Source organism: Cryptomeria japonica, chromosome 11 (assembly GCF_030272615.1).
Source record: "Cryptomeria japonica chromosome 11, Sugi_1.0, whole genome shotgun sequence".
Classification (NCBI taxonomy): Eukaryota; Viridiplantae; Streptophyta; class Pinopsida; order Cupressales; family Cupressaceae; genus Cryptomeria; species Cryptomeria japonica.
In genome coordinates, this window is record NC_081415.1 from 199,196,374 (window position 1) to 199,224,200 (window position 27,827).

Consider the following 27,827-nt stretch of genomic DNA (forward strand, 5'->3'; position numbering starts at 1 on the left):
TTGGATTGGGATATATCGCGATTTAGGCAATTTTTAGCCGATATTTACATCTTTGCTTGATACTATTCAATCCTAGGCTGCCTCTTCATTCCTCCTTGAAGTGTTTCTCTTTCTCATCATTATCCATTTTGATCTTGGATTTCCTTGGAAATCCAAGGTCATTGCAAAATCCTTCCTCTTAGAGTAATGCATTTCCTTGAGCCTTGCAGTGTGTTGAGTCTTGATGTTGTCTTTTCATCTTGTGTATCTTCTTGTCTTCATTCCTCAAGTCCAAACCTTCATGTTTCTCCCCTTGCATTAGACCTGCAAAACAAACAGATTTTGCATCAAAACACCATGGAATGAATAAAATAACACTAATACCTCACTAAGTATGCATCTTTAAAACTTCCCAAGTCTGGAAGTAATACATTAAATCTGGAAATGCACCACTTAGTGCTGGAAAACTCCTCCTTCAGACCTAGTCTGGAAATTTGCCTTGCAAACTTGATTTATGCTGATGAAAAATGGCCTCAACCTGATGAGCATTAACAGGCTAGGGTTTCACATCCTAGAGATTTTCAACTCCATTCTTTTGCTCTCTCATGGCTCTCTACAGGTGCTTCACTCCATTCTATCAGCAAGCTGTCGTATTCTAGCCCTCTATGATTTATTCAAATTGATCAGCTCAGTAAGCAAATTAATATGTTTAATAAATATTTGTCAAAAGTTTATATGTTAAAGTCGAACATATTTAATATATTTATCGTTTATATATTAATAATATTTCAATTAAATTTTTAAACATATTTATATTAAAATATTTTTAAAATTCATAATAATGTTTAAATTTAATATAATATAATATTTACATGAAGACTTTCTTCATCCCCCTATTTTTTTAAAAGTCATCCCCTACCGTCCCCTAAAAACGGCCCAAAAGTACCCCCATACAGAAACACGTCCCCATCCCTAAAACTCCGTGGAGCATAGGTTTCCACATAAAATCATGTGTGCATCTTGTGTTCATTTGCTAGATCTTGTGTGGATGTTTTGATTATTACTTAAGATTGCTAAAGTTATATATAGAAAAAAAAATTCTTATACTGATTCACCCCCCCTAAGTGTGTGTTTTTTCTTCAAAATGTCACAATTATCTTTCCCTTGCTAATCTATACAGCTTTGTATTGTTTCATACAATGTCCTTTGGCACATTCTCCTACGTCTCGTAGTCCGTGAAATTCACAAATTCACCGACCCTAAGGTTTTCAAAAACTCGAGCTTTGATACCATATTACAAAAAGTAATGACACAGTGAATGATTAACAAGATATTTCCTATTAACAAAGCAGAGAAAGTCTGCTTAAATAAGAGTTACAAATGATTTATCCAATAAAGATAAGATCAACAACTAAGAAAAGTAGATGACAACTATGAGAATAAAGAATATTCCCAAAGTCAGTCCTAACAACTTATTGACCATTATAATTTATAACTAAATATTACAATATTATTTTAATAAATGCAACACAAGGAAAGTACAGAAAATGGAGTGCAGAGAAAGGCATACCCTATCAAAAAACAAAAATAGCATCCTTTTATCATCTCCACCTGCTTTCCTACAAAAATCCAGAGGAAACTGCAATAAGACATCACTTTGCAAGCTGCTATCTACCTCAAATGGGTTCCACATTCCTATTATTTTTCAGAAATATGTCAAAATACACAGTATAAAGACAATTTAAAAACAGAAATTTGATTTCTATCTTAAAAAATAAATGACAAACCCCTTAAAATGGTCGAAGACTTTGGATTTGACTTTCACATACAAATGGTTACTTAATATAACCAAGATTAAAAATTTATAAACATACTCAAATTCAAATCATCCTGGCAAACCAAAATCAATAAAATATAATAATATCCAAAAGCAAGTCAGAAAAAAACATGTTGAGGATGATAAACATTCAGATGCCAAACCTTAGTAGGTTCATATAAACTGGACGTGTCCAACTTGCATAGTTCAATCCTAGTTTCTGGAAAGCTGCCATTCACAAAGCCACAAGAGTGGTAGTCATAGCACATGGCCTCTAATACAATCAATTACTCATTCCTAGAATTTTAATCCATTTGATTTTCTAATGCAAAGGAAAATATGTTTCCATTCTTTTCTCTATATCCATTCACTCTGCTCAGAACCTTCGTCTTTTTCCCTACAAATGTATTTCTTTTCTTTCTATGTTCATTTCCATTCTTTATACTTTTTTTCTATAGCTGAAGAAGGAAAAAAGTTCCAATCCATTTTGAACTTAACTGTGAAAAAAAATTAACAAACAATAGCTGGAGTTACAATTTAATTTATCAAATTGATTTTGGACCTACCTACATTAAATGCATGGTAATTGCCTGAGAAACCAACATCAGCGATGACCCTGAAAAGTAAAGACACTAATAGTATCTCTATTAGTCATAGTTTCTGACAACTGGAAGCACTATATGTTTCGTTAACATGTTCAAAATGGAAAAATATGCATGTTAATGATAGAACAAAAAACTAAAAAGAGTATGGCTCAAATTTCAGCATACCAAGAAGAAATCATGATTCAAATCATCATTGCTCTATATTTACAAGTCGAGAACAAAAAAAAAATTGACTTATTTAAAACATCTCTGCAAGCTTTGAAGCATTATTCATAATGAATGTGAGGTTTACAAATAACTTAGTATTCTGAAAGATAAAGATTATGAATACAGAGAAAAATTTTACAATAATCTAAGCATTTTGTTGGAAGTTTTCCTGACTGTTTCCCAGCAGTTGTGTAGCATCTCACAGTCTGCTTTGCTCTAGTATGTTGTCGGGAATAATCATTATGTTATGTTGTTATGTTTATGTTGTCGTCGGTAATAATGAGTTACGGCGGTCAGTTAGTTAGCCGACGGGTAGGTAGTAGGAGTCGCGACGGTTGTGTCGCACCCCTTCGGCTGTCATATATTGTACCACCTCCAGGTGTTGGAGGACAGGTAATGTTGACGACAGATTATAATATGAACATCTTTTGACATTAATGGAAAGCTTATTCTGGTACTTCCTTTGTAATTGCATTGTGCATTGCTGTTCAGTTTCTGTATTATTCCTGTTTACCCAGTGAGGTAAACATTTGGCGCCGTTGCCTAGACGAACTCGGGAACGGAAGACACGGATGGCACTGTTGCCGAAATTATTTCGGGAGGGACGGGAATATACTACATGGCACAGGGATAATGGGACAACCATTGCCCGAGGGGACGAGCAGTAACCCTGACGAAGATCACCAAGAACTGTTCAAAGGAGAACGAGCACTCACAAAAGATTTCTCTTGCATCCTTCAGGCGGCCATCGAAACACACGTACGGAGGGAAGCCACCATTGAGGCTGTTCCAGAGGATGCTGTGTGGAGCACGCTTGGTGTAAGCCCAGCGGTGAATCGGTTGATGAGCAATTTGCCTAACCTTCTGGCTCAAGCATTTTTGGCTCTTCAAAACTGCAGAGAAGACACCTATCGTGAGAACCGACGACAGCAAATCTTACGAGAATTTCATGAGCGCCAGGATGACGGACGTAGGGAAGACCGACGAAGGACAAATAATCCTTAAATTGTGAAGGGAGAGAAATAAAGAACACTGTTAGAAGCAGAAGAATTATGTTGATTGTATACAAAAGAATGAATTAATAAAGACGTGTTGTGTTTTGATTTATGTGTTGTGAAACATGAAATTGTACCACAATTAATGCCCAATTTACTGAATAAAGACAGAAATAAGAAATTAGAAACCGACGAGTGGTAGGCTGCGCAAAAGGCTTTGATTCTGGAACAACGTGTAGAACGTAGACGGAGGCTGAGGCAACTTGCCGAAGGACGACCTGCCGAAGGGTTGCCTGAAGGGAACCAAGGAGGTGTCACGGAAGGTGCAGAAGCTGAGGGGAATTTCTACGCGTCGCTAGACTACGGTAGAGCGAGAAGCCTTGAAGAGTTTCTGGAGGAAACTAGGTTACGGAGAGAACTAGTTGAAGAGACTCGAGATCGGTTCAAAAACTTATCTCTCACGCCACAAAGGGAGGATCACCGAAGGGAGCTGGGCACGGGTGACGACGAAGCGCCACAAAGGGAGGATCACCGAAGGGAGCCGGACACGGGTGACGACGAAGGGGAAGCTAACCGCACGGTAGGTACAAGGCAGAACACCGTACCTTCGGTCACCACCACAGGAGACATCAGCGGTATCGGAGGAAGTAACCGCACGGTAGGTACAAGGCAGAACACCGTACCTTTGGTCACCACCACAGGAGACATCAGCGGCATCGGAGGGAGCAGCGCCGGAGGGCAGACACAGCCACAACCACCTCCAAGTAGACGATTTCCATCAATGGCGACCAAACAGAAGTTGCCCAAATTCAACGGCGATAGCAAAGATGATCCCGCACGGCATTGCCGTACATGCGAAACCATCTGGACAGCCAATGGGGTGACTGACCAGGATGAATGGATGAAGCAGTTCCCCGCCACACTGAGACGAGTGGCTATTGACTGGTATTCAGATTTGGATAAAACCGGGGTAACTACGTGGGATGAATTGAAGAAAGCATTCGAGAAAGAATTTCGGCTTCTCCGAGATGATAATGAGATAGTCTCTGAAATCTATGGAACAAAGCAAGGAAAGAAGGAGACCGTACGGGCATATGGCCGCCGGCTAAAGGAATTAGTCGGAAAGATGGAAAGCCAACCGGCTGATGGCTTAAAGAAGCGGTGGTTTGTCGAGGGTCTGAACCCTAAGCTACGACGAAAGATGAAAATTGTGCCTCCGACATCCTACGATGATGCATACAACCGGGCCATGGACTTGGAAAGTGAAAACAAGACGGCCAAAAAGAAGAAGAATAGATCTTCGTCATCCTCTGAAGAGGATACGTCGGAGGAAGAGAGTAGCAGTGATGAGAAGCCGAAGAAGAAAGTCACGGCCCTTCAGGATATGTTTTATTGCCAAGGTCGGCTGTGCGGTGTGGTGGCTTCTTCCTTTCCTCGACGGTGTGCGGCGTTTTATATCCTTGCGCGGCCTTCGGTGGCTCCCACCGCACTGTGTGACCACCGCACGATGGTTCCACCGCACGGTGGTCCCACCGCACGATGGTTCCACCGTCGGTGGTTCCACCGCACGGTGGTGTCACCGTCGGTGATTCCACCGCACGGTGGTGTCACCTTGGTCCCACCGTACGGTGGCCATTTTCCCCCTTTTTTTTTTTTCTTTTTTTTTTTTTTTTTTTTGACCGTACGGTCGCTATTGTACGACCGTGCGATTTTTTTCTTTTTTTTTTTTTTTTTTTTTTGAAGTTGTCTAGAGAGTCTTCGGCTCGGGTCCCCTGTCTCTGGGATCGCCCTTCATCCTTCTCAGTTTTCCTCGCCCAAAAGTCTCCTGCTTTTGTCCCGTGCCTCTTGAGTCGCTTGCCCGGCCTCTCGGGTCCCCTTCCATCCTCTCAGGTCCCCCTCCGGACTCCCGGGTGTCCTTCCGGCCTCTCAGGTCCCCTACGCGCTTCTCGTGGTAGGGTTTCAATTTGAACCTATTGGTGGCAAGTTTATTTTCCATGGCCATCCAAAGACCTGGAACCACAAATTCTATAGGGACCATGGTCTCCTTCCCATACATAAGAAGAAGAAGAATAATAAATATTTTGAAGGCTGCGGCCTTCCACACAGGGTTCCAATCGTTGCTGACACTCTTCGGATTATTTACGTCACTAGGGTTTGGGGCGTCTCCCTTCCAATATTCTTTGTATTCCGGCAGGTACACCTTTGTTGGTTGCTCTGGTTCCTCTACTTCTCCTTCGACGCTTAATACGTCACAGGAGGGTGAGAAAATCTCATAGTCCTCCTGCTGCCAATGGAACAATCCATTTAGTGAATCCGTGTCATCCTCCGAACAGCAACCTCCGATTTTTAATATGCCTTCGGCATCTGGGTCCATCCCCTCTCTCCCTTCGTCTCGTGGGTCATTTTCCCTCTCGGATTCAGATCCCGAGGAAGAGGCAAGTTCCTCACTCACCAACTGCGTCCGGAGATCAATAGTGAATTTCTTGCCTCCGCTCTCCATCGAGAGTGTATTTCGTTTCTAGTTGTGGTTTGCTTTCGCTGCCACCAACCATCCTCTTCCAAGTATGGCATCATACCCTTTCTGTTTCAATGGAATGACCACGAAGTCGAGTACAAAAGGTTGTGCACCCACGGTGACTTGCTGTGCCATCAACATGCCGAGGGGTTTAATCCCGTGCTGGTCTGCACCTAGCAGATTAAACGTAGGTGGCCACAGAGTGGGATTTCCTAGCTTTTTCCATGTGTCCTCCGGAAGGACATTTACTTCGGAACCGCCGTCTACTATAGTATCTGTCAGGATGGTGCCCAGGATGCCCATCTCCACCACGGCTGGGTGTCGGCCATTGTTGACGGTAAGTACAACTGGATTTGTTGCCGAGCTTCCTAGTATGGGAGCGTCCATGTCTCTCGGTTTGGGTTTATCAACCTTTGTGCCCAACAGCACTGTCCCCAATTGCGGTATGGTGTGTAGGAGGTCTTCCAGTTTCACAGGTACCTCCATTTGGAGCATCTGTCGTACAATGTTCCTCTCCGCGTCTGTGCAGTAGGGTCCACATGACTCTTGTGTCTCTCCCCATTGGGCTTTCATGGCCCTTTCTATTTCCTCCCTTGCCTCCGTCATTCTCTGCTTCTCCGTGCGGGGATGGGGGTATCGGGCTTCCTTTGCCTGCCCTCGGGTAAGAGCAAGGATGGCTTCTTTACCCCGTGTGTTGCCTTCGATATCAATCAGATTGGCCCCTACGCCAGACTTCGGACAATCGGCATCTTCATGGTCACCGGGGCCACACCACCGACATAGCTTTGGAGCGGTGTCATTGTTATTACACTCTCGTGCGTAATGACCCCATTGATTGCAAGCCCTACATTGAATCATCGGGCGTCCCTTCGCATCGTATTGGACCCTATTTCTGGTGGAATTATTATTATTCCCCCGTCCAACTTGTCGGTTCCCTCGGTAGCCTCCGGAAGATGCATTATTGTTTGAATCCGATGTGGAGGGCTGCTCATGTGCAAAGAGCACTTGTTGGTTACGTGCCTTCAGATTGTATGGGTATTCCTTCGTAGAATGTCCCATGATCTGGCAGATGTCACAGAATGCCTTCTTGGGACAGGCACCCTTTGTGTGGCCGCTCTCCTTACAATCCGTGCACCACAGTTCATCATCCTTGCTTGTGGTCCCCTTCATTGTCTCAAACTCTTTTAACATCCGTTCCATATCCTTCTGAAGGGCCGTAACTTTCTTCTTCGGCTTCTCATCACTGCTACTCTCTTCCTCCGACGTATCCTCTTCAGAGGATGACGAAGATCTATTCTTCTTCTTTTTGGCCGTCTTGTTTTCACTTTCCAAGTCCATGACCCGGTTGTATGCATCATCGTAGGATGTCGGAGGCACAATTTTCATCTTTCGTCGTAGCTTAGGGTTCAGACCCTCGACAAACCACCGCTTCTTTAAGCCATCAGCCGGTTGGCTTTCCATCTTTCCGACTAATTCCTTTAGCCGGCGGCCATATGCCCGTACGGTCTCCTTCTTTCCTTGCTTTGTTCCATAGATTTCAGAGACTATCTCATTATCATCTCGGAGAAGCCGAAATTCTTTCTCGAATGCTTTCTTCAATTCATCCCACGTAGTTACCCCGGTTTTATCCAAATCTGAATACCAGTCAATAGCCACTCCTCTCAGTGTGGCGGGGAACTGCTTCATCCATTCATCCTGGTCAGTCACCCCGTTGGCTGTCCAGATGGTTTCGCATGTACAGCAATGCCGTGCGGGATCATCTTTGCTATCCCCGTTGAATTTGGGCAACTTCTGTTTGGTCGCCATTGATGGAAATCGTCTACTTGGAGGTGGTTGTGGCTGTGTCTGCCCTCCGGCGCTGCTCCCTCCGATGCCGCTGATGTCTCCTGTGGTGGTGACCAAAGGTACGGTGTTCTACCTTGTACCTACCGTGCGGTTACTTCCTCCGATGCCGCTGATGTCTCCTGTGGTGGTGACCGAAGGTACGGTGTTCTGCCTTGTACCTACCGTGCGGTTAGCTTCCCCTTCGTCGTCACCCGTGTCCGGCTCCCTTCGGTGATCCTCCCTTTGTGGCGCTTCGTCGTCACCCGTGCCCGGCTCCCTTCGGTGATCCTCCCTTTGTGGCGTGAGAGATAAGTTTTTGAACCGATCTCGAGTCTCTTCAACTAGTTCTCTCCGTAACCTAGTTTCCTCCAAAAACTCTTCAAGGCTTCTCGCTCTACCGTAGTCTGGCGACGCGTAGAAATTCCCCTCGGCTTCTGCACCTTCCGTGACACCTCCTTGGTTCCCTTCAGGCAACCCTTCGGCAGGTCGTCCTTCGGCAAGTTGCCTCAGCCTCCGTCTACGTTCTACACGTTGTTCCAGAATCAAAGCCTTCTGCGCAGCCTCCCACTCGTCAGTTTCTAATTTCTTATTTCTGTCTTTATTCAGTAAATTGGGCATTAATTGTGGTACAATTTCATGTTTCACAACACATAAATCAAAACACAACACATCTTTATTAATTCATTCTTTTGTATACAATCAACATAATTCTTCTGCTTCTAACAGTGTTCTTTATTTCTCTCCCTTCACAATTTAAGGATTATTTGTCCTTCGTCGGTCTTCCCTACGTCCGTCATCCTGGCGCTCATGAAATTCTCGTAAGATTTGCTGTCGTCGGTTCTCACGGTAGGTGTCTTCTCTGCGGTTTTGAAGAGCCAAAAATGCTTGAGCCAGAAGGTTAGGCAAATTGCTCATCAACCGATTCACCGCTGGGCTTACACCAAGCGTGCTCCACACAGCATCCTCTGGAACAGCCTCAATGGTGGCTTCCCTCTGTACGTGTGTTTCGATGGCCGCCTGAAGGATGCAAGAGAAATCTTTTGTGAGTGCTCGTTCTCCTTCGAACAGTTCTTGGTGATCTTCGTCAGGGTTACTGCTCGTCCCCTCGGGCAATGGTTGTCCCATTATCCCTGTGCCATGTTGTATATACCCGTCCCTCCCGAAATAATTTCGGCAATGGCGCTGCCCCTCGACCCCGCTAGGGCGCTGCCCCAGACCCCGCAAGGGGCACTGCCCCTCGACCCCGCTGAGGGCGTTGCCCCCAGACCCCCAGTTTATTTTGAGCTACAGAAGACCACGGGAAGTGTTGTGGTTGTCCATCTTGTGAGAAAGAAGCCTGCAGCTAAGTATTGGCAGGGAAGCCATAAGCCGTAGAGGGAGACAGATTTGGAGGTTGGAAATAAACAGAGTTTGAGGGAAGGCATTGCAGGTTTGCGCAATTGTATGACACCAGGGAGTTATTCAGTTCAGTTTTTAGCCTTTGGGGAGTGTGATGGAGGATTTGAGGTGTCTCCTAGTATTTGTGCTAGCGGATTGTGGCCACCTCCAGGCATGACTGGTACGCTTTGAGGAACTCGGAGTATGTCTCGGTTGGACATGAGGTTGCCGTGGTGGATGCACAGAGGGCTCGGGAGGAGCTGACCACCAGGTTGGAGGCAATAGTCGCATGAGACTTAGTTCAGCGTACCCAAGAGTTGGATGCCGGGAGAGCAGCACGGGTGGCTATCGAGGACAAATTGGCTAGGGAGACAATATCAATTGAGTAGCAGTTGGTGGAAGCTGAGACTGAAAAACGTGTTTTGCAGACAAGTTTGGGTTAGGCACAGGAGGACTGTGATGGCCAAGGAAGCCATATTGGTGAAATCCGCACTTGAGCATCGGATGGTAGCAGAAAGGGGTTTTCAGGCGAGGACGCAGCAAGTGTATAAGATCCGGGCCCGCCTGGCGTCAGTAGTTCCTGCTGTTCATCTCTATTTTGTATTAAGTCGTCGGAGTCGACTTCTTTTCTTGGGGGGGATGATGTTGTCGGGAATAATCATTATGTTATGTTGTTATGTTTATGTTGTCGTCGGTAATAATGAGTTACAGCGGTCAGTTAGTTAGCCGACGGGTAGGTAGTTGGAGTCGAGACGGTTGTGTCGCACCCCTTCGGCTGTCATATATTGTACCACCTCTGGGTGTTGGAGGACAGGTAATGTTGACGACAAATTATAATATGAACATCTTTTGACATTAATGGAAAGCTTATTCTGGTACTGCCTTTGTAATTGCATTGTGCATTGCTGTTCAGTTTCTGTATTATTCTGTAATATCCCACTAATTTTTTTTTTGTTTTTTCAGGCCAATAGCAATTCAATCACAACAATTACCCGTTAAGGTTAGAGTAATAAGCAAAACAACTAAAGGGAACCCTTACACCTTTTGTTCACCGAGAGCCCAGACTGGGAGGGTGAGAGCATACGGTGTTTCGAGGATCGTCAGCATCAATAAACAAACTGAACATTACAACTGCATGGGCGGCAAGCCATCCCCTTCTGCTTATCCAGCAGGATAGAAACTAAACTTCTTGGCGGTAAACCGACCAAGAGAACTATTACAAGAAATAGAAGTTCAATCACTCTACCGCGTATTTCAGCGGGAGGACATTGCATTAACAATCACTCTACCGCATATTTCAGCGGGAGGACCAAAACATTGAACTTTATCACTCGACCACTTATTCAGCGGGAGGACATTACATTAAAACATCACTCTACCGCATATTTCAGCGGGAGGACTATTTATCAAAGAAAACTGAATTACAAAACTGAGAAGGCGGCAAGCCAGCCTCTTCCACTTATGCAGTGGGAAGTACAAAATAAGCAGATAGAATGGGGATGCTCAGTACTACTGAAACAATCCTTACAATAAGGAGATGAGATGAGAAGATTAACTGCAGATTTCTACACAATACTGTAATTTTCTGTTACACTGCTCTGCAGGCTGAAAGTACAGTTCCAGCAGCCCACGAAAACATGAAAATACTCATAACTCACTCAATTCTTACCCGAATTGACTCAAATCAAGCCCAATCCCACCATACATCCAATACAATGACAACCAATCACAGCCACACCCCAAACAACCCTCTTTTTATTTTGCACGCATCCCAATGCAACCCAAAAAACCCACGCCTAGATTAGGAATTTCGATTTTGCATAATTAAATCAATACTCAAACAAATGGGCTAAAAACTTACAAACTTATTTGCCAGTGCTGGGAAGGAAGATAGGAATAATACCCATAACTATCAGACGCTCCAACAAAGAGACGTGAGCAAAAATGTGTTTCAGCCACAGGCAAAACCAGCAAGTCCAGAATCGTTGCAACACCAAGATGTCTATGGCAAAGCTCTGAAAGCGATAGGAGAATACAAGGCACAGCTAGGTACTGTATTTCAAGTACGAAACCGGGTAGCACTAGGGAGACGCACTCCGAAGCCTCAAGTTTTGTCGCCAATCCGGCAGCATAACATTACAGATTTTCAAGATGGTGCAAATGGGAACCCAAGCCTCATATTTATAACTTCATTCTTCAAATCCAAATGACATCCCTCCAAATTCCCCGCTTGCATTTGAATTTCATTCCACTTTCATGTGGACCCAAGAGTAGCGCCCAACTCCCTAAGTCAAAAGTCACGCCCAAGAGAGGGGAGGACCCACGTTGGACACTTAGGCACAAAAATGGCGATGTAAAGTGAAATAATATCCCCTTTTAAAAAAAACATTTCACATCCCATAAAATAATTGAATTTCGCCCAACTTAGGATTAAACAGGCATTAATCCCAAATTTAATAAACCAGCATCCAATAAATAGATTAATTAAATATTAACCTTAGGAAAGGAAATAATATTTAATTATGTTGCAAATATCTCCCGCACTGATTATTATCACCTCCAAGATGAAACTGAACCCGGACGACCACAAACTGCTGCAGAATTCAAACCCCTGACTACTGCCAAAAATAGAAATGTGCCACCCAGCCACTTACTAAAAATAGTAAGTCAAGAATTAATGCTCAGAAAAATATGATCATCGCGTCCAGAGGCAAAGCAAGGAGTGTTCGGTCGGACAATGGCACCAGAACGGTCATCCCCTGACTTACTAAAAATAGTAAGTCTTCGTTTCATCGATGCTAGACCCTGATTACTCATTCCACCTAGCCTACGGGTCTCAGGAATAGGCTAATGGACCTCTGAAAGAACATCAGTGAGAAGGGGACATTACAGTCCGCCCTCCCCAAAATTGCTTGTCCTCAAGCAACTGTAAGGCTGGATGCAATAGAATCTCCTCATTCTCCCACGTAGCATCCTCTGCTGGTAGATTCTTCCATTTGATCAAGTATTCCCTGATCACTCTTCTCCTCAAGGTTCGCTCCCTGAATTCAAGGACAGCTTCTGGAACCAAAACCAACTCTCCCTCCTCATCAAGTGGAGGTAGCTCAGCTGAAGCAACTACATTATGTCCCAAAGCCTTCTTAAGGCGAGACACATGAAACACATTATGGATCCTGCTGCTTGCCGGTAATTCCAACTCATAAGCCACTTCTCCAACCCTTCTACTGACTCTGAAAGGCCCATAGAATCGAGGTTTCAATTTCTCAACCCCACTCTTCTTGAGAGTAGACTCCCTGTAAGGCTGGAGCCTCAAATAAACCATGTCGCCCACCTCAAAGGTGCGCTCAATACGCTGTTGATCAGCATACAACTTCTGCTGATTCTGTGCATGTTGTAGATTGTCCCTCAAAATTCTCAGAATATCCTGACTTTGCTGTATCATATCTTTCGCCTGAGGGGTTCTGCTATCACCAAATACCAAGTCTGCGAAGCTAGGAGCTTCATAACCATATAGTGCCATGAATGGTGACATCCGGATGGACATGTGATAGGAAGAATTGTAACAATACTCCCCTAGGTGAAGCCACCTCACCCAAGTATTCTGCTGTTCCGAGACATAGTTTCTGAGATAACCTTCCACCCACTTATTTACTATCTCGGTCTGTCCATCAGTTTGGGGGTGATAACTGGTGCTTGGAGTGAGCACAGTCCCGCACAATCTGAAAATTTCCTGCCAAAAGGCACTTAGGAACTTGCTGTCCCTATCACTCACAATGTTCTTCGGTAAACCATGCAGTCTGAATACCTCTCGGAAGAACACTTCAGCAACTTGTGCTGCTGTAAAAGAGCTGGTAATGGCGAAAAAATGAGCAAACTTTGTAAGTCTGTCCACCACTACATAAATACTATCTTTTCCTTGAGCCCGAGGCAACCCCGTGATGAAATCCATGGAAATACTTTCCCATTTTTGACCAAGAATAGGCAAGGGTTGTAACAAACCAGCAGGTAGAGTGTGCTCATCCTTGTTCTTCTGACATGTATGACACTCTTTAATGTACTTCAAAACATCATTTTTAAGCCCCTTCCAAGAGAATCTCTCCCGGATCTGCCTGTATGTCTTGAAATAACCTTGGTGACCAGCAAGGGGAATGTCATGGAAGGTCTGCAAAATCTTCTCTTTTAACTTAGATTCAGGTACTATGAAGATTCTTCCCTTGTACAGTATCAATCCTTCAACCAATTTGTACCTTTCATCATGAAAAGTACCCTCTACAAGACTGATTGCAAACTGATTTTTGGCATAATCAGCAAGCAACAACTCTTTCCAACCAGCAGTAAGCTCGCAGAGTGAGCTCAAATGGGGCCTCCGTGATAAGGCATCTGCTACCACATTGTTTTTCCCCTTTACATACTCAATATCGAAGTCGTAAGCTTGTAGCTTACTCACCCATTTCTGCTGTCTCTCATTCAGATCCTTCTGGTGCATGAAGTGCTTAAGACTGTTGTGGTCAGTCTTGACAATGAACTTACTTCCCACCAAATATTGTCTGAATTTTGCAAGTGCATGCATTATGGCAAGCATTTCCTTGTCATAAATGGAGTATAGTCTCTCAGGACCTCTCAACTTTCTGCTCTCAAAAACTATAGGGTGCTTATCCTGCATGAGGACCGCACCAACACCTTCTCCAGACGCATCACATTGTAGTTCAAATGGCCTGGTAAAATCGGGTAATGCTAAAACCGGGCAGGAGCTCATGATCCTCTTAAACTGCTCAAATGTTGTCTGTGCCTTCTCAGACCACTCAAAGGCCCCTTTCTTGGTAAGATCTGTAAGGGGGGCAGCCAACTGAGAATATCCCTTTACAAATCTCCGATAGAATCCACACAATCCCAAAAATCCTCTCAGATGTGTTATGTTTTCGGGAGTAGGCCAATCGATGATAGCCCTAATCTTTTCAGGGTCTACCTTCACACCACCTGCACTGATGATGTGACCCAGGTAGAGCAACTCTTCCATCCCAAATTCACACTTGGATTCCTTGGCGAACAGGGATTCAGATTCTAGTATGCCCAACACTTCATCCAACTGCTGAAGATGCTCTTTCCATGATCTGCTAAAAATCAGGATGTCATCAAAAAATATCAACACAAACTTCCTCAACTGTTCGTGGAAGATCCCGTTCATGCATGACTGGAATGTAGCAGGAGCATTCGTCAACCCAAAGGGCATGACTAAGAACTCAAAGTGCCCAAAGTGGCACCTGAAAGCAGTCTTCTCCACATCTGAAGCTCTCATCCTAATCTGATGGTACCCCGATCTGAGGTCAATTTTGGAAAAGAACACTGCCCCATGTAGCTCATCAATGAGCTCATCAATCCTCGGAATAGGATACCGATTCTTGATGGTCTTCTAATTCAGCGATCTATAATCCACACACATGCGCATGGTCCCATCCTTCTTTCTCACTAGAACAACAGCCGAAGCAAAGGGACTTTTGCTAGGCCGGATGTAACCCATGTCAAGCAATTCCTGAATTGCTTTCTCGATCTCATCTTTCTGCTTTTTGGGGTATCGGTAAGGAGTAGTCATGACTGGCTTAGCTCCTTCCTCAAGCTCAATAATGTGTTCAGCACCTCTTTCAGGAGGTCTACCAGGAGGTGGCTTTTCGAACACCTTGCTTCTCTTAGTTATCAAAGCTTGAATGTCTTCAGGATACTTTCTGTGCTCTTGTTGTGGTTCTGAAGGTATTACCACAATATTGCTCTTATCTTTGACCATTGCTGAAATGTCTGAGGAATAATTGCCCTTATCCACCAATGGATTGGAAGGCATTATCAAACACTCCGCTGCCCACTCCACCTGATTATGGCGGATCAGCCTCTCCATTCTTTTCAAGGATACAACCTTAAGTCCCCCATGCGACATTCCTCTCAAAACTACCTTTTTCCCTTCGGACATGAATTTCAGCTCCATGGTTTGTAGGTTTAGTGTGATCTCACCAAGAGATCTCAACCATTGAATCCCGAGGACTGCATCATCAGTCCCTCCAATGCTTACCACAAAGAAATCATCTCTGATTTCATGATTTCCCAACTTCAGAGACATGTTGGAAATCATTCTATTACAGGATATAGTGGAGCCATCTGCTACCATGACTTTGAAGCCCTCAACTTCCTCTGCCACTAGTCCCTTTTTTGCAACAATTCTTTCATCAATGAAGTTGTGTGTTGCACCCGTGTCAATGAGAGCTATGACACGATGCTCTCCAATCACACCCCGAACTCTGAAAGACTCATTCTTGTGAATGCTCGAGAGTTGAGCAACTACTCCTCTATCTTCTGACCCAAATTCGGGCCCTTCAAGAGCCTCTTCATACTCGCTGTCCTCAACTTCAGTCTGCTGTTCTGAAATTTCAGAATCTGATCCATCTCCAGAATAGCCTTCCATTTGATGTAAATTCCCCTTTCCATGGCACCTATGCCCAGGAACCCACGGTTCTCTGCAAGAATAGCATAGATTCTTTCTCCGGAGCTCTTGACGGAGCCCATCATCCATTCGCGGAGGGAACCTCTTGGTCTGATTAGTGAACTTCTTTTTATCCTTTCTGAAAGGGAAAGGCTTGGACTGAATTTTACTCTTAGGGGCAGCCAACTCCATACTTCTGGATTTTTTTATAGCTTCTGCCAGTGTGGGCGGATCAAAAGCTTTGACCCATCCTCTCAATGGTTCTTCAAGTCCTTCAGTGAAAAGGACAACCAGTCGCTTCTCTGAGATGCTACTCACCATGACTGACAGGTTTTGGAATTCAGTCACGTAAGTGTCCAAGGAACCTTGCTGCCTCAGTTGTGCAAGTTCTCTAAACTTCACCTCTGGATCCCTGGTGTCAAATCTCTCAATTAGCTTGTTGGTGAAATCAGCGTAGGTGGTGACTAAGTTGTGACCAAGGGTGACCAACCCATGGTACCACCATTCGTGGGCCACTCCATCCAAGTGCAAGGTAGCAAACTTGATGGCATCCTCCTCCGGCATCGGTCTCAAGGACAAGTAATTGTCCAACTTCTGTACCCATGCTCTAGCAGTACCCTTAGCGCTCCCATCAAAGTGTGCTAAGGTCACTCTTCCAAGAGCTTGCTGGAAATCTCTTGGGGCAGCAGACTTGTAGTCATTCCTCCGTCCTCTTTTCATTTTCTGATTCATGAATTGATCCAGAGTTAGGATATCTCGGATCTCACCAGGAAGGGAAGCATACTCCATGTAGCTATTTCTTATCTCATCAGCTGTGGGTATCTCTGTTTCAGCTTGTTGTACTTCTTTGGGCAAAAAGACAGGTTGTAAAGGCCTTGGGGCTGAACCTCCATTGTTACTCCCGTTATTGCTCCCATTCCCATTGCTTACAGGAATGTTAGAAGTGCTAGCTTCCGGTCCATTGTTGGGCTGATTAGGGGTCCCAACAACGTTCTGGTTGAGCTTTGACAGCAGTAATGACATCATGTCCATCATGGCATTGAATTGCCTCTCTGCCTTCTTGTCGGGTGCCTCATTTGTTTCTGCAGTCTTATCTGCCATTGAATCCACTGAATCTGAGGTATCTAAATTCTTCCCTCTGTTCCTCAGTACTTCTGAAAATGTGTCCTCTTCGGGCACTATAGGAACCTGAAACTGCTGTCTCTTCTGTTCTCTGTTGTAGTGTCTGACGTCTCTGTCACTCATGGAGACTTCTGAACCCACTGACTCTCACAGGCTGGCAGAAAAACCAGCTCTGATACCACTGTAATATCCCACTAATTTTTTTTTTGTTTTTTCAGGCCAATAGCAATTCAATCACAACAATTACCCGTTAAGGTTAGAGTAATAAGCAAAACAACTAAAGGGAACCCTTACACCTTTTGTTCACCGAGAGCCCAGACTGGGAGGGTGAGAGCATACGGTGTTTCGAGGATCGTCAGCATCAATAAACAAACTGAACATTACAATTGCATGGGCGGCAAGCCATCCCCTTCTGCTTATCCAGCAGGATAGAAACTAAACTTCTTGGCGGTAAACCGACCAAGAGAACTATTACAAGAAATAGAAGTTCAATCACTCTACCGCGTATTTCAGCGGGAGGACATTGCATTAACAATCACTCTACCGCATATTTCAGCGGGAGGACCAAAACATTGAACTTTATCACTCGACCACTTATTCAGCGGGAGGACATTACATTAAAACATCACTCTACCGCATATTTCAGCGGGAGGACTATTTATCAAAGAAAACTGAATTACAAAACTGAGAAGGCGGCAAGCCAGCCTCTTCCACTTATGCAGTGGGAAGTACAAAATAAGCAGATAGAATGGGGATGCTCAGTACTACTGAAACAATCCTTACAATAAGGAGATGAGATGAGAAGATTAACTGCAGATTTCTACACAATACTGTAATTTTCTGTTACACTGCTCTGCAGGCTGAAAGTACAGTTCCAGCAGCCCACGAAAACATGAAAATACTCATAACTCACTCAATTCTTACCCGAATTGACTCAAATCAAGCCCAATCCCACCATACATCCAATACAATGACAACCAATCACAGCCACACCCCAAACAACCCTCTTTTTATTTTGCACGCATCCCAATGCAACCCAAAAAACCCACGCCTAGATTAGGAATTTCGATTTTGCATAATTAAATCAATACTCAAACAAATGGGCTAAAAACTTACAAACTTATTTGCCAGTGCTGGGAAGGAAGATAGGAATAATACCCATAACTATCAGACGCTCCAACAAAGAGACGTGAGCAAAAATGTGTTTCAGCCACAGGCAAAACCAGCAAGTCCAGAATCGTTGCAACACCAAGATGTCTATGGCAAAGCTCTGAAAGCGATAGGAGAATACAAGGCACAGCTAGGTACTGTATTTCAAGTACGAAACCGGGTAGCACTAGGGAGACGCACTCCGAAGCCTCAAGTTTTGTCGCCAATCCGGCAGCATAACATTACAGATTTTCAAGATGGTGCAAATGGGAACCCAAGCCTCATATTTATAACTTCATTCTTCAAATCCAAATGACATCCCTCCAAATTCCCCGCTTGCATTTGAATTTCATTCCACTTTCATGTGGACCCAAGAGTAGCGCCCAACTCCCTAAGTCAAAAGTCACGCCCAAGAGAGGGGAGGACCCACGTTGGACACTTAGGCACAAAAATGGCGATGTAAAGTGAAATAATATCCCCTTTTAAAAAAAACATTTCACATCCCATAAAATAATTGAATTTCGCCCAACTTAGGATTAAACAGGCATTAATCCCAAATTTAATAAACCAGCATCCAATAAATAGATTAATTAAATATTAACCTTAGGAAAGGAAATAATATTTAATTATGTTGCAAATATCTCCCGCACTGATTATTATCACCTCCAAGATGAAACTGAACCCGGACGACCACAAACTGCTGCAGAATTCAAACCCCTGACTACTGCCAAAAATAGAAATGTGCCACCCAGCCACTTACTAAAAATAGTAAGTCAAGAATTAATGCTCAGAAAAATATGATCATCGCGTCCAGAGGCAAAGCAAGGAGTGTTCGGTCGGACAATGGCACCAGAACGGTCATCCCCTGACTTACTAAAAATAGTAAGTCTTCGTTTCATCGATGCTAGACCCTGATTACTCATTCCACCTAGCCTACGGGTCTCAGGAATAGGCTAATGGACCTCTGAAAGAACATCAGTGAGAAGGGGACATTACATATTCCTGTTTACCCAGTGAGGTAAACATAGTATGAATTCACAAAGTCTTTCCATCTAGGATAAATGGACACAGATATGGGTACAGAATCTAATAAAGCCCAGGATACAATAAAACTGGAATATGGTATATGAATAATGAAATATATAAATTAATATACATGGAAAAAAAACTAACACAAAATGAATAATTCAAATAAAATTTAGCAATCGAAAATCCTCACAAAAATGAATCAACCATGCATAGTGTATGTAAGAAGAGAAGTGCCTCACCTATCTCCAAACTAGGTAAAGATGTTTCTTATTCATTTCTGAATCTTATTGTTTTTAACTTTTTCAAATGTTTGCAGGTTACAACTCAGGTTCTTTACTAAGATAGTATCTGTTATATTCTTGTACTGAACTTGAGCCTTATCAAGATACACACTGTAATGTCCCCAAAATTCATTAAATAAATAAATAAATATTAATATTAATAATAAATAAGGGATAAATAATAAATAAACTTAAGAGCTAAAATATCAAATAAGCTAATAAATAATTTGATTAAATTATTTATTATTTAGTCATTATATGGGAGGCTCATCTTGGATAAATAATTCCCTATATGAAATTAAGGTTTTTCTTAATTTGGTGGGGGCCACTCTAAGTCTTAAAGTCTAGATTTTCTTTAGCATCCTTGGAGGCACTTATAATAATCGGGCCCAATTAAGTATTTCCTAGACTTTAGCAGCAAGGAAAAATAATTGTTTAAACCAATAAGAAGTTTGTTCCCGTGAAGACTTCATCATGCGTGAAATATTTCTTTTCCAACTTTAGGAAATCTGGGCAATAAAATTAAATCAGCTAATGGGAGGCCAAGTCGTGTTTTTTTTCTCCAGCGCTCATGTACTGGAAAGACCCGTAGTCTGTAATGTCCCCAATTTTAGCCGCTAGGCTAATAGGTGATATAAGGAGGAATTAATTAAATTAATTTCTTATAAAGTCATTAAAATAAATTAATTATTAAAAGTGACTTTATATTTAATTCATTTAATTAAAAAGTGACTTAAGTATAAAAATTAAAAGTCACTTAAATAATATTAAATAATAAAGTGTACCTACCCTCTTCTAGAAGGAACCTCGTGAAAGGTGATGAAAAAGGATAAATAGAAGTGGATGTTAGAGGATCAAGGGGGATTGGAAATTTGGATTTGATGAAATGACTGATGCATGGCATTGGTGAAATCTCTGAGGACGCAAACCTTCAGCAGATTGGATAGAAGGGCTGGACGAAACCCTAGTTTCTTCTTAGGAGTGGGAGATATTCAGTTTTCCACATTGTGCATAATGAGTTGATAGTGGTTGGAAAGGACAACTCAGTCCCTTCACTTGATCTCAAGGAGATTTATATCAGATTGGTATATTGCTTCAGACTTCATTAGTCACGATTCTGATCTTTGGTGGTTTGGTGTATGCAAATCTTCCTATTGGAGACCAGTGATATTGCATAAGGAGAAAGGCGATGCCATCTTGGAACATTAGGAGGTGAATCGAACTAAGTTGCTGTCATTCTTCAGACTGATGCAGACCTCTTGATATCTTCGATTTGGTTCATAGTTCATTGTGGATGCATCGAATTTAACCTTGTAAGGCAGTGATTACATCTTGGAGGCAAGGCGATTCCTATGGAACATTTTGTATGGACTTTGGCACATGTTTGAAGACAATATTCAGTGTGGATCAGAAAATCAGACCTGAGCATAGGAACCTTCAATTTGGACTATATCTTCTTGCATGAGCTTTGAGATTCACAATTTAGTGAGGCGCCTTCATCTAGCATTGGAACCGATCAGATTGGGAATAGTTTGGAGCTCATTTACTGCCCTTTACATTGTCATCTCATACCTACATTACTGCAGCAGGGCCGAAGTTGGTAGAGGTTCAATTTGGCAATTTGAAGAGTCTTCGACCTTGGATATTGTTGCTTCTTCATCATCCCATTTGGGCAAAACCATAACAGGTTTCAAGGCATCCATTTCATTTTATTTGTCAATTGTATTTGTAAAAGGCATAATAAGGCTGCCACTTCTTTTAGATTGGCAGGGGCATGACAGTCCACCCTTCCCAAAATTGCTTGTCCTAAAGCAATGTCAGTTTTGATTTCTCAAACTGAATCATGAACATCCCAAACCAACCCTTGGAGATTTGTAATCCTTAGATCCTCCTTGTGATGTAATTAGCTTCTGTTGCACAACTTCAACATTACTTTAAGTTGCAATTTTGAACTAGGATATGTTTTTGTCAATAATTCGCAATAACACAATGTAGAGTTGGATATTGGCAAGGTTCGTAATTTAGAATAAGTTTTCTCTCATCCTCTTTTTGCATCACTTGTAAATGTAAAGGACCAATTTGGTTGACCCAACGTTGCACAATATCATGGATATCTCTTTGCGTTAAAGCAAGAACTTAACATATATTAAGATGAGGATTAGAAGCATGACACACATCTAAAGCCTTAATTGTGATGTTCTTTTCAAAAATGAGTTTATATCCTTTTGGTTCATTTTCATTGTCCTCACATTTTGTAACTAGTTCAATCATAAGGTTTCTAAATTTCTTCTCTTTCATATGTATGGTATTAGATTTGGGCCTTGAAACAGAAAAAGATAGATTGCCTTTATGTCTTTGAGATAATGACATGGGAAATTATGTTGCATGTGTTCTTAGTGCAAGTGAAGGTTTCTAAGTTCTAAATTTTAAGAGTATGATATCTGCTTATTCTTTTTGATACCATACATGTTGCAATAGCATTTGAGGTACAAATGTTTTCATCTTAATGCTGTCTTGATGTTTTTTTTGCATTAGGAGTTTTTCTTGACCAAGAATCACTCTTTTTCTTTTCATTCTTGAATAGATTGGCCATATGGATATCACAAATATGAATTTTCCATTTTGGCAGTGTCTTAGTTGATGATTCAATCTTGTGAAGAGATACTACAAGGGATGCAGATGTGTATGTCAACTATTTTGTTTCTATGTCATTCACTAAGTCGACAAAGGTATGAATGAAACATGATATAATTATGTTGAATAACTAGCAATTGTCATGACTGAAAGCATGGCTTGCTGTGCCAAAGTGTTACTTAGAAGTGTTGACAAAGGACCCTTGCCTTATTGAAGCTGTTAAATAAAGCTATATATAGTCTTGATCCCAATGTGAACAGAGAGCTTTCTTAGAGTCAACATTAGCTTAACACGTGTTATGAACATAATTGACATGAGGGTTTGTATGAGAGTGGCCTTGAAAACTAGTTGGCAGAAAACCTTCTTCAACATCTCAGAAGAATTGTATATTGATACTTCAATGCGAATTCAATCAGATTGATGATTTCTTTGTGATTGGAATCTGCTCCATAAATTTTCACTCTGTGTACAATTAAATAGACACATACGCCATATGCTACTAACATATTGACACTCATGCCCTCAATTTCCAAATTGTTCTACTTTTATTTGTGAACAAAAGGACTCCCAATTGTCTAAGAGACATAGTTGTTTTGCTGTTGCTCTACCTGTATGAATAATTGTGGCAAAACTACCATTCTAACTAGACTAGCGGTTTCAATACTATCATTTGTGTTGACTGATGGTTTTACTATCAATAAGTGGTTTCAAAACCGCTGGAGCTTTTAATATGAAGTTTTTGTTTCTGATTGTTGTGTTAACAGGTGGTTTCGTGACCATGCAAGAAATACTCTAATTTGTTATGTCCCCACAAATGGCACTAGACCAAACAGTAAAAAAATCATAATTACAAGCTTGAAATTGTCTTACAATATGTAAGACTTCATAGTGTCCCCTTGATTGTTAATTACGGTGCTAGCAACGATGAAATTAAAGGTTTATGTTATGACAGCGAGTTTACTAAGAGGAAATGCAGAGGGTGTTTGTTTAGAATAAACAACAATTAATAGACTCTTGCTGATGTCATTTGATTCAAGGGAAAAGAAAAGTCAATATTCGAAGATGAATTAACTAGCAAGGATTATTCTTATAGAAGCAACGATCGGCAAGGATCAGTTTTCAAAGCAATGTATTAAGACCGGTTCTTATCATGCTGGCCGATTCAGAATTCAATTCATATTAATATAAATAGCCAGGATAATTAAGTACGATGCGCTAAGGGAAGCAAATTATATTCTATCAAAGAAACATATCCTTAAGAACATGCGATTTGATTATAGCTAGTAATGATTTTCTAAGAGGTGCGATTTAGAGAAGATTTGCAAGTGAAGGAATACAATTAACAAATAAGACATGTCTCTTCAGTTAAGTGTCTATTCAAAAGGATATGATCCTTAGATGTAAAGATATATAGAGATTGGAACATGGGATGGAATAGGGAGGTATGGTTCATGAAGAGCATAAAAGGGGCACAGCCTAAAGGAAAGAAAGACGGGAAGAGAATTATATATATATTGGAACAGATATAGCGTGAGTTAGATCAGATAAGGAGTGATATAATACGTATGGCGCGGAAGAGGAAGATCTAACATACATACACCAGCCAATGTGTATATAAATTATAAAGAGAATAAATCATTCAAAGACAGATTTACAAAGGGGATACATATGATGGGGAACCACGGATCAGAACACATCAGAATAGTATTAAGCTATGGTGGTAGCATCCTTGACCTTGATGGTATGCGTGGGGATATACTTTTACTATATGAAATCCGATAATGTTTCCATGCAGAGGTTAATATTAATGAAAATGTTAACATAGAGTGCAATATATTTAATAAGGATATCAAGACAGTGGCAGACTGTTGACGTATCTGAAATCGCATTGCTATGACTCCATCTGGCCAACGCAGAATAGAATGTACTCGCTGAGTGTCCTATCCTCTCTTGAGATAAGGAAATCCCTAATGCTGGTTTTGTTGATCAAAGGGGACGACCTCAAGGCTTTGATTGTCAGGTCTTGACTGCGGGATTACTCAGTGATTGATGTGATTTGCTGGGGGCACAAGGGGACTTACGATTTGCACAAGTTGGCTTGTTGTGATTCTCAGACTACAAAATAAAATCAAAAGGGAAGGGATAGGAGATCTAAAACTAACAACACGTGTATGCAGGTAGATATTTTCAACATAACCAATCCCTGCTTGGCCAGAATAGCTCACAACCTTGCAGGAACGGTGCAATCTTCAAAGGGACTTGGAAGATTTTCAGATTGGAGACGCACGGCTAAGCATTGTTGCCGGGAATAATCATTATGTTATGTTGTCATATTAAGTTTATGTTGTCGTCGGTAATAATGAGTTACGACAGTCAGTTAGTTAGTCGTCCCGAAGGGCAATTGGACGTGACGGTTGGTCGCACCCCTTCGGGTATTATATATTGCATACCTTTCCTTCGAAGTGGGAGGATCATGATAGTGGTATCTGGGTTTAATGTTATAAGCATTTGTTGTACATGGACTGTTGAATTAATACAGAAACTGGTTCTTTGATATATTTCAATTATGTTCTGTGTGTTTACTTTCTGCATTTAATCGTTTACCGTATGAGGCAAACAAGCACCCAATTCTAGCGCAGCTCAGACGGACACCTGCAATTGAACTAAGCACAATTAAAGGCTCAAGTTAACCATCCAAAAGGATACACAATCAGTATATCCTCAATGGTATGAGCCTGAATCTATCAAATACCTGCACAACCAAAACAGAAAGATCTATCTAAAAAGCTGAAAGAAACCATGAAAACAGGATGAAAACAAGACAATAAACACCAAATCAATGTTTATATATTGATTTCAGCTGCCTATTACAACAATTTCTGCAGCATCTCTATGCTACTGCTTAAAATCTAACCTATTCTAACTCTAAAATCTAACTACAAAATTCTCTCTAACTGTCTAACTATCTAACCATCTCTAACCCTTTACAAAAGAAAGGCCTCTACCTTTTATAGTTTTTACAAAATTGAATCAGAGGCTAGGATTGATTGCATCTGAGGGCTACAACCTGCCATCCAAAAGCTAGGAGCCTTAACCCATGCCCAATCAATTCTCAGTTATCCAACCAACCACAATTCCAACTACCTGCCACTATTTGGCTTTAATTCGGGTTTATCCGGTAGTTGGACATAACTGTCCACAAAAATATCTTGTGCGGGACCCACAGGCAGTTTTATAATAAAACAATTTCAATTTTTAAAAACTGAACTTCTGGAGTTAAATCCAGTTGTGTACTTTTCCTGAGAATGCATGATTGTTGCATTTGGAGTGTTCTTCGGTCTTTGGTGGTGAACTTTAACTTGTTGCTCGGGTGGCACGCTTCCCAATGCTTCATCGCTTTGATCCTGCACTGCATCTTTTCTCCTCCAGCTTCCAGCACTTGGCCTTGGTTGCGATCCCTCTTCAATTTGCATTTTCAAGCCTTCGCCTGGTTCTCTGCGATGGTGTCCTGCGACCTACAAACCATTAATCCCATTTTAATAAATTAATATGAAAAATTAAAATTAATTTAACAAACATTAAATTAACCCCTGGAGGGTGATTTGAAAATTTCCCAAGTTTTAACGCTTTTACTCCTTCCACGAATTTAGTTGTTCCTGGCAATTTCAAACAAGAGGGGCGTTCGAAAAGTTTTTCATACTTAGACGTTTTCGAAATTCGGCCTAAATGGCACTTCCGCAAACTTTAAGTTAACGCCTTACTATTTTATTTTCACATTTTCGGGGGGTTTGAGAGCAATTGCAAGGTTTTTAAAACTTTAACATTTTCGCCCCTTTATGGCGAATTTCGGGATTTTGGGCACTTTTGCAAGTTTTAAAGACACTGACATTTTCACCCCTTTATGGTGAATTTCGGGATTTTGGACACTTTTGCAAACTTCGGGATTTTGGAGTGTTTTGCAAACTTCGGGATTTTGGGCACTTTTGCAAACTTCAGGATTTTGGGCACTTTTGCAAACTTCTTTCCCTTTCGCACTTTTACCCTCTAAAATGCAATTTTCAGCATTTTGAGGGGGTTTTGCAAATTTTAAAAACTTTTCAACTATCACTTGTCCCTCATTGTGCAATTTCTGGTGAATGGGAGGAGTTTGTCAAGTTTTACCTCTTGTATTTTATCCAATACTAGCGAATTTTGGGGATTTCACCCATTTTGCCAATTTTAGAAACTCATGTAATTTCCCCCCTTAGTGCGAATTCAGGATTTTAAGGAGTTTTGTCAGTTTTTTGACACTTTGCATTCTTTATCTCCTTTGTATCCCTTGGCGAAAATCGGCATTTTAACGTCATTGCAGGCTTTAACTCTTTCTTCACATTTAGGCGACTTTGCGAGAATTGGGGAGTTTTAAGTTCGCAATATGGCCCTAGAGGCCGAATTTGGTTTTAGCGGCACTTGACCCTTCATATCCCCTTCCTCTTCCGCAAGGATAGAAAGGCACAAACTGGGGGGTCCCTATCCAAGACGGGGATGGGTGTGCGATTCGCACAACACAGACCAGATTTGACATGCGTCAAATCTGTCTGCCGATACCACCCCCTAAACACATTACTAATTAGGATTGTTTTAAGTGGTAATAGTATTAGTAATAATATAAAAAAATACTAGGAAATCCATAAATAATTGGTAATACTATTATATATATATACTCAAATCAGAATAAGAGTAATATAATGATTGTAAATATAGATATTGATAATAATAGGTATTAATATAATAGTTATGGTTGCATAAGACTTTTAAAAATTACTCTATAATATCACGTAATAATTCATACAAATAATAATTAATAAATGCGTAAAGGATTTATATGAATCACAATAAGATTGAGTATTTAATATGGTAAGTTAGCAAGTACTTGATAGACTAAAGAAAGATCAATATCACAGATTTGACTCGTGTAAGATAGACTTGACTCTTAATCAGGTTAGTATAAGTCATTAGTATTTTGAAAATAGATTAACTATGGTTAAATTAGACCAAACCCGAGTAGGGGACATTACATAATTGTTGCCAACTTGTATTGTTTGATGGATGATTTTTGAATTTTAGGTTTAATTGGTGCATCTGATGGTATCTTACACCAACTAGTTAAATATCGGATTCCTTAACAAGAGGGCTGAATAGTTAACCCTAAGTGGATGGTTGCTAGATAACATCTTGTTCAAGTGATACAAAGGAAGATCTCAGACTGTCATAAGTCAGATTAGACCTAATGCAACAATGTTTCTATACAATATAAAAGAGCTAATGCGTTATATATTTTATGGTTGCATCATCATTAGAAATGCAATCCCTTGAATGGATAATTTAGAGTCGTCAACTTTACTAAGGATCAACACTTTGTTTCCGCCAGAGTTGCAATTTTGTCAATGTCCAGCATCATCATATGCCTTTAATGGTTTGAGAGTCTTTGGTAATAGGACTTTAACCAGTCCATAAAAGTATGTGTACAGTTGTATACAGTATATATATCTTGATTTTGAGGTTACTTAGCTTAAATGACGTTGGTATGGCAAATCCATTGGAGAGATTCAGAATTGGAGGAGTATATCAGAATTTGTAATAATGATGCATGTTGGTATACTTTGGTATTTGTTGATAATTTTGAGGTCTCAAGTTCGTTCATGTTTCAAATTCATTATACTCAGTGGGTCTCTCTATTCAGTTCGGGATTTTATCCAGTGGTCATATTGATCCTTGACTAGGATCCATGTCCTCTTGTCACAGGTGTGCCCTAGATGATGTTATTGTTAATGCAATGACAACCATAT

General features: G+C 41.5%; 1 protein-coding gene across 8 annotated transcripts in view; it reads right to left on the bottom strand.

The window, feature by feature from the left end:
- The window catches only part of LOC131041176 (CBBY-like protein), a 172,234-nt gene that overhangs the window by 125,659 nt on the left and 18,748 nt on the right, over positions 1-27,827 (bottom strand). For all 8 annotated transcript variants that reach the window (XR_009104983.2, XM_057974188.2, XM_057974173.2 and 5 more), the window contains exons 2-4: positions 2,362-2,411; positions 1,960-2,023; positions 1,550-1,598 (exon numbers count right to left, since the gene is read on the bottom strand). Coding sequence is in view for 7 of the 8 variants with exons in the window: in XM_057974188.2 (XP_057830171.2) it covers positions 1,550-1,598; positions 1,960-2,023; positions 2,362-2,411 (163 nt within the window). In the remaining variant the exon portion in view is untranslated. The remainder of the gene's footprint in view (positions 1-1,549; positions 1,599-1,959; positions 2,024-2,361; positions 2,412-27,827) is intronic.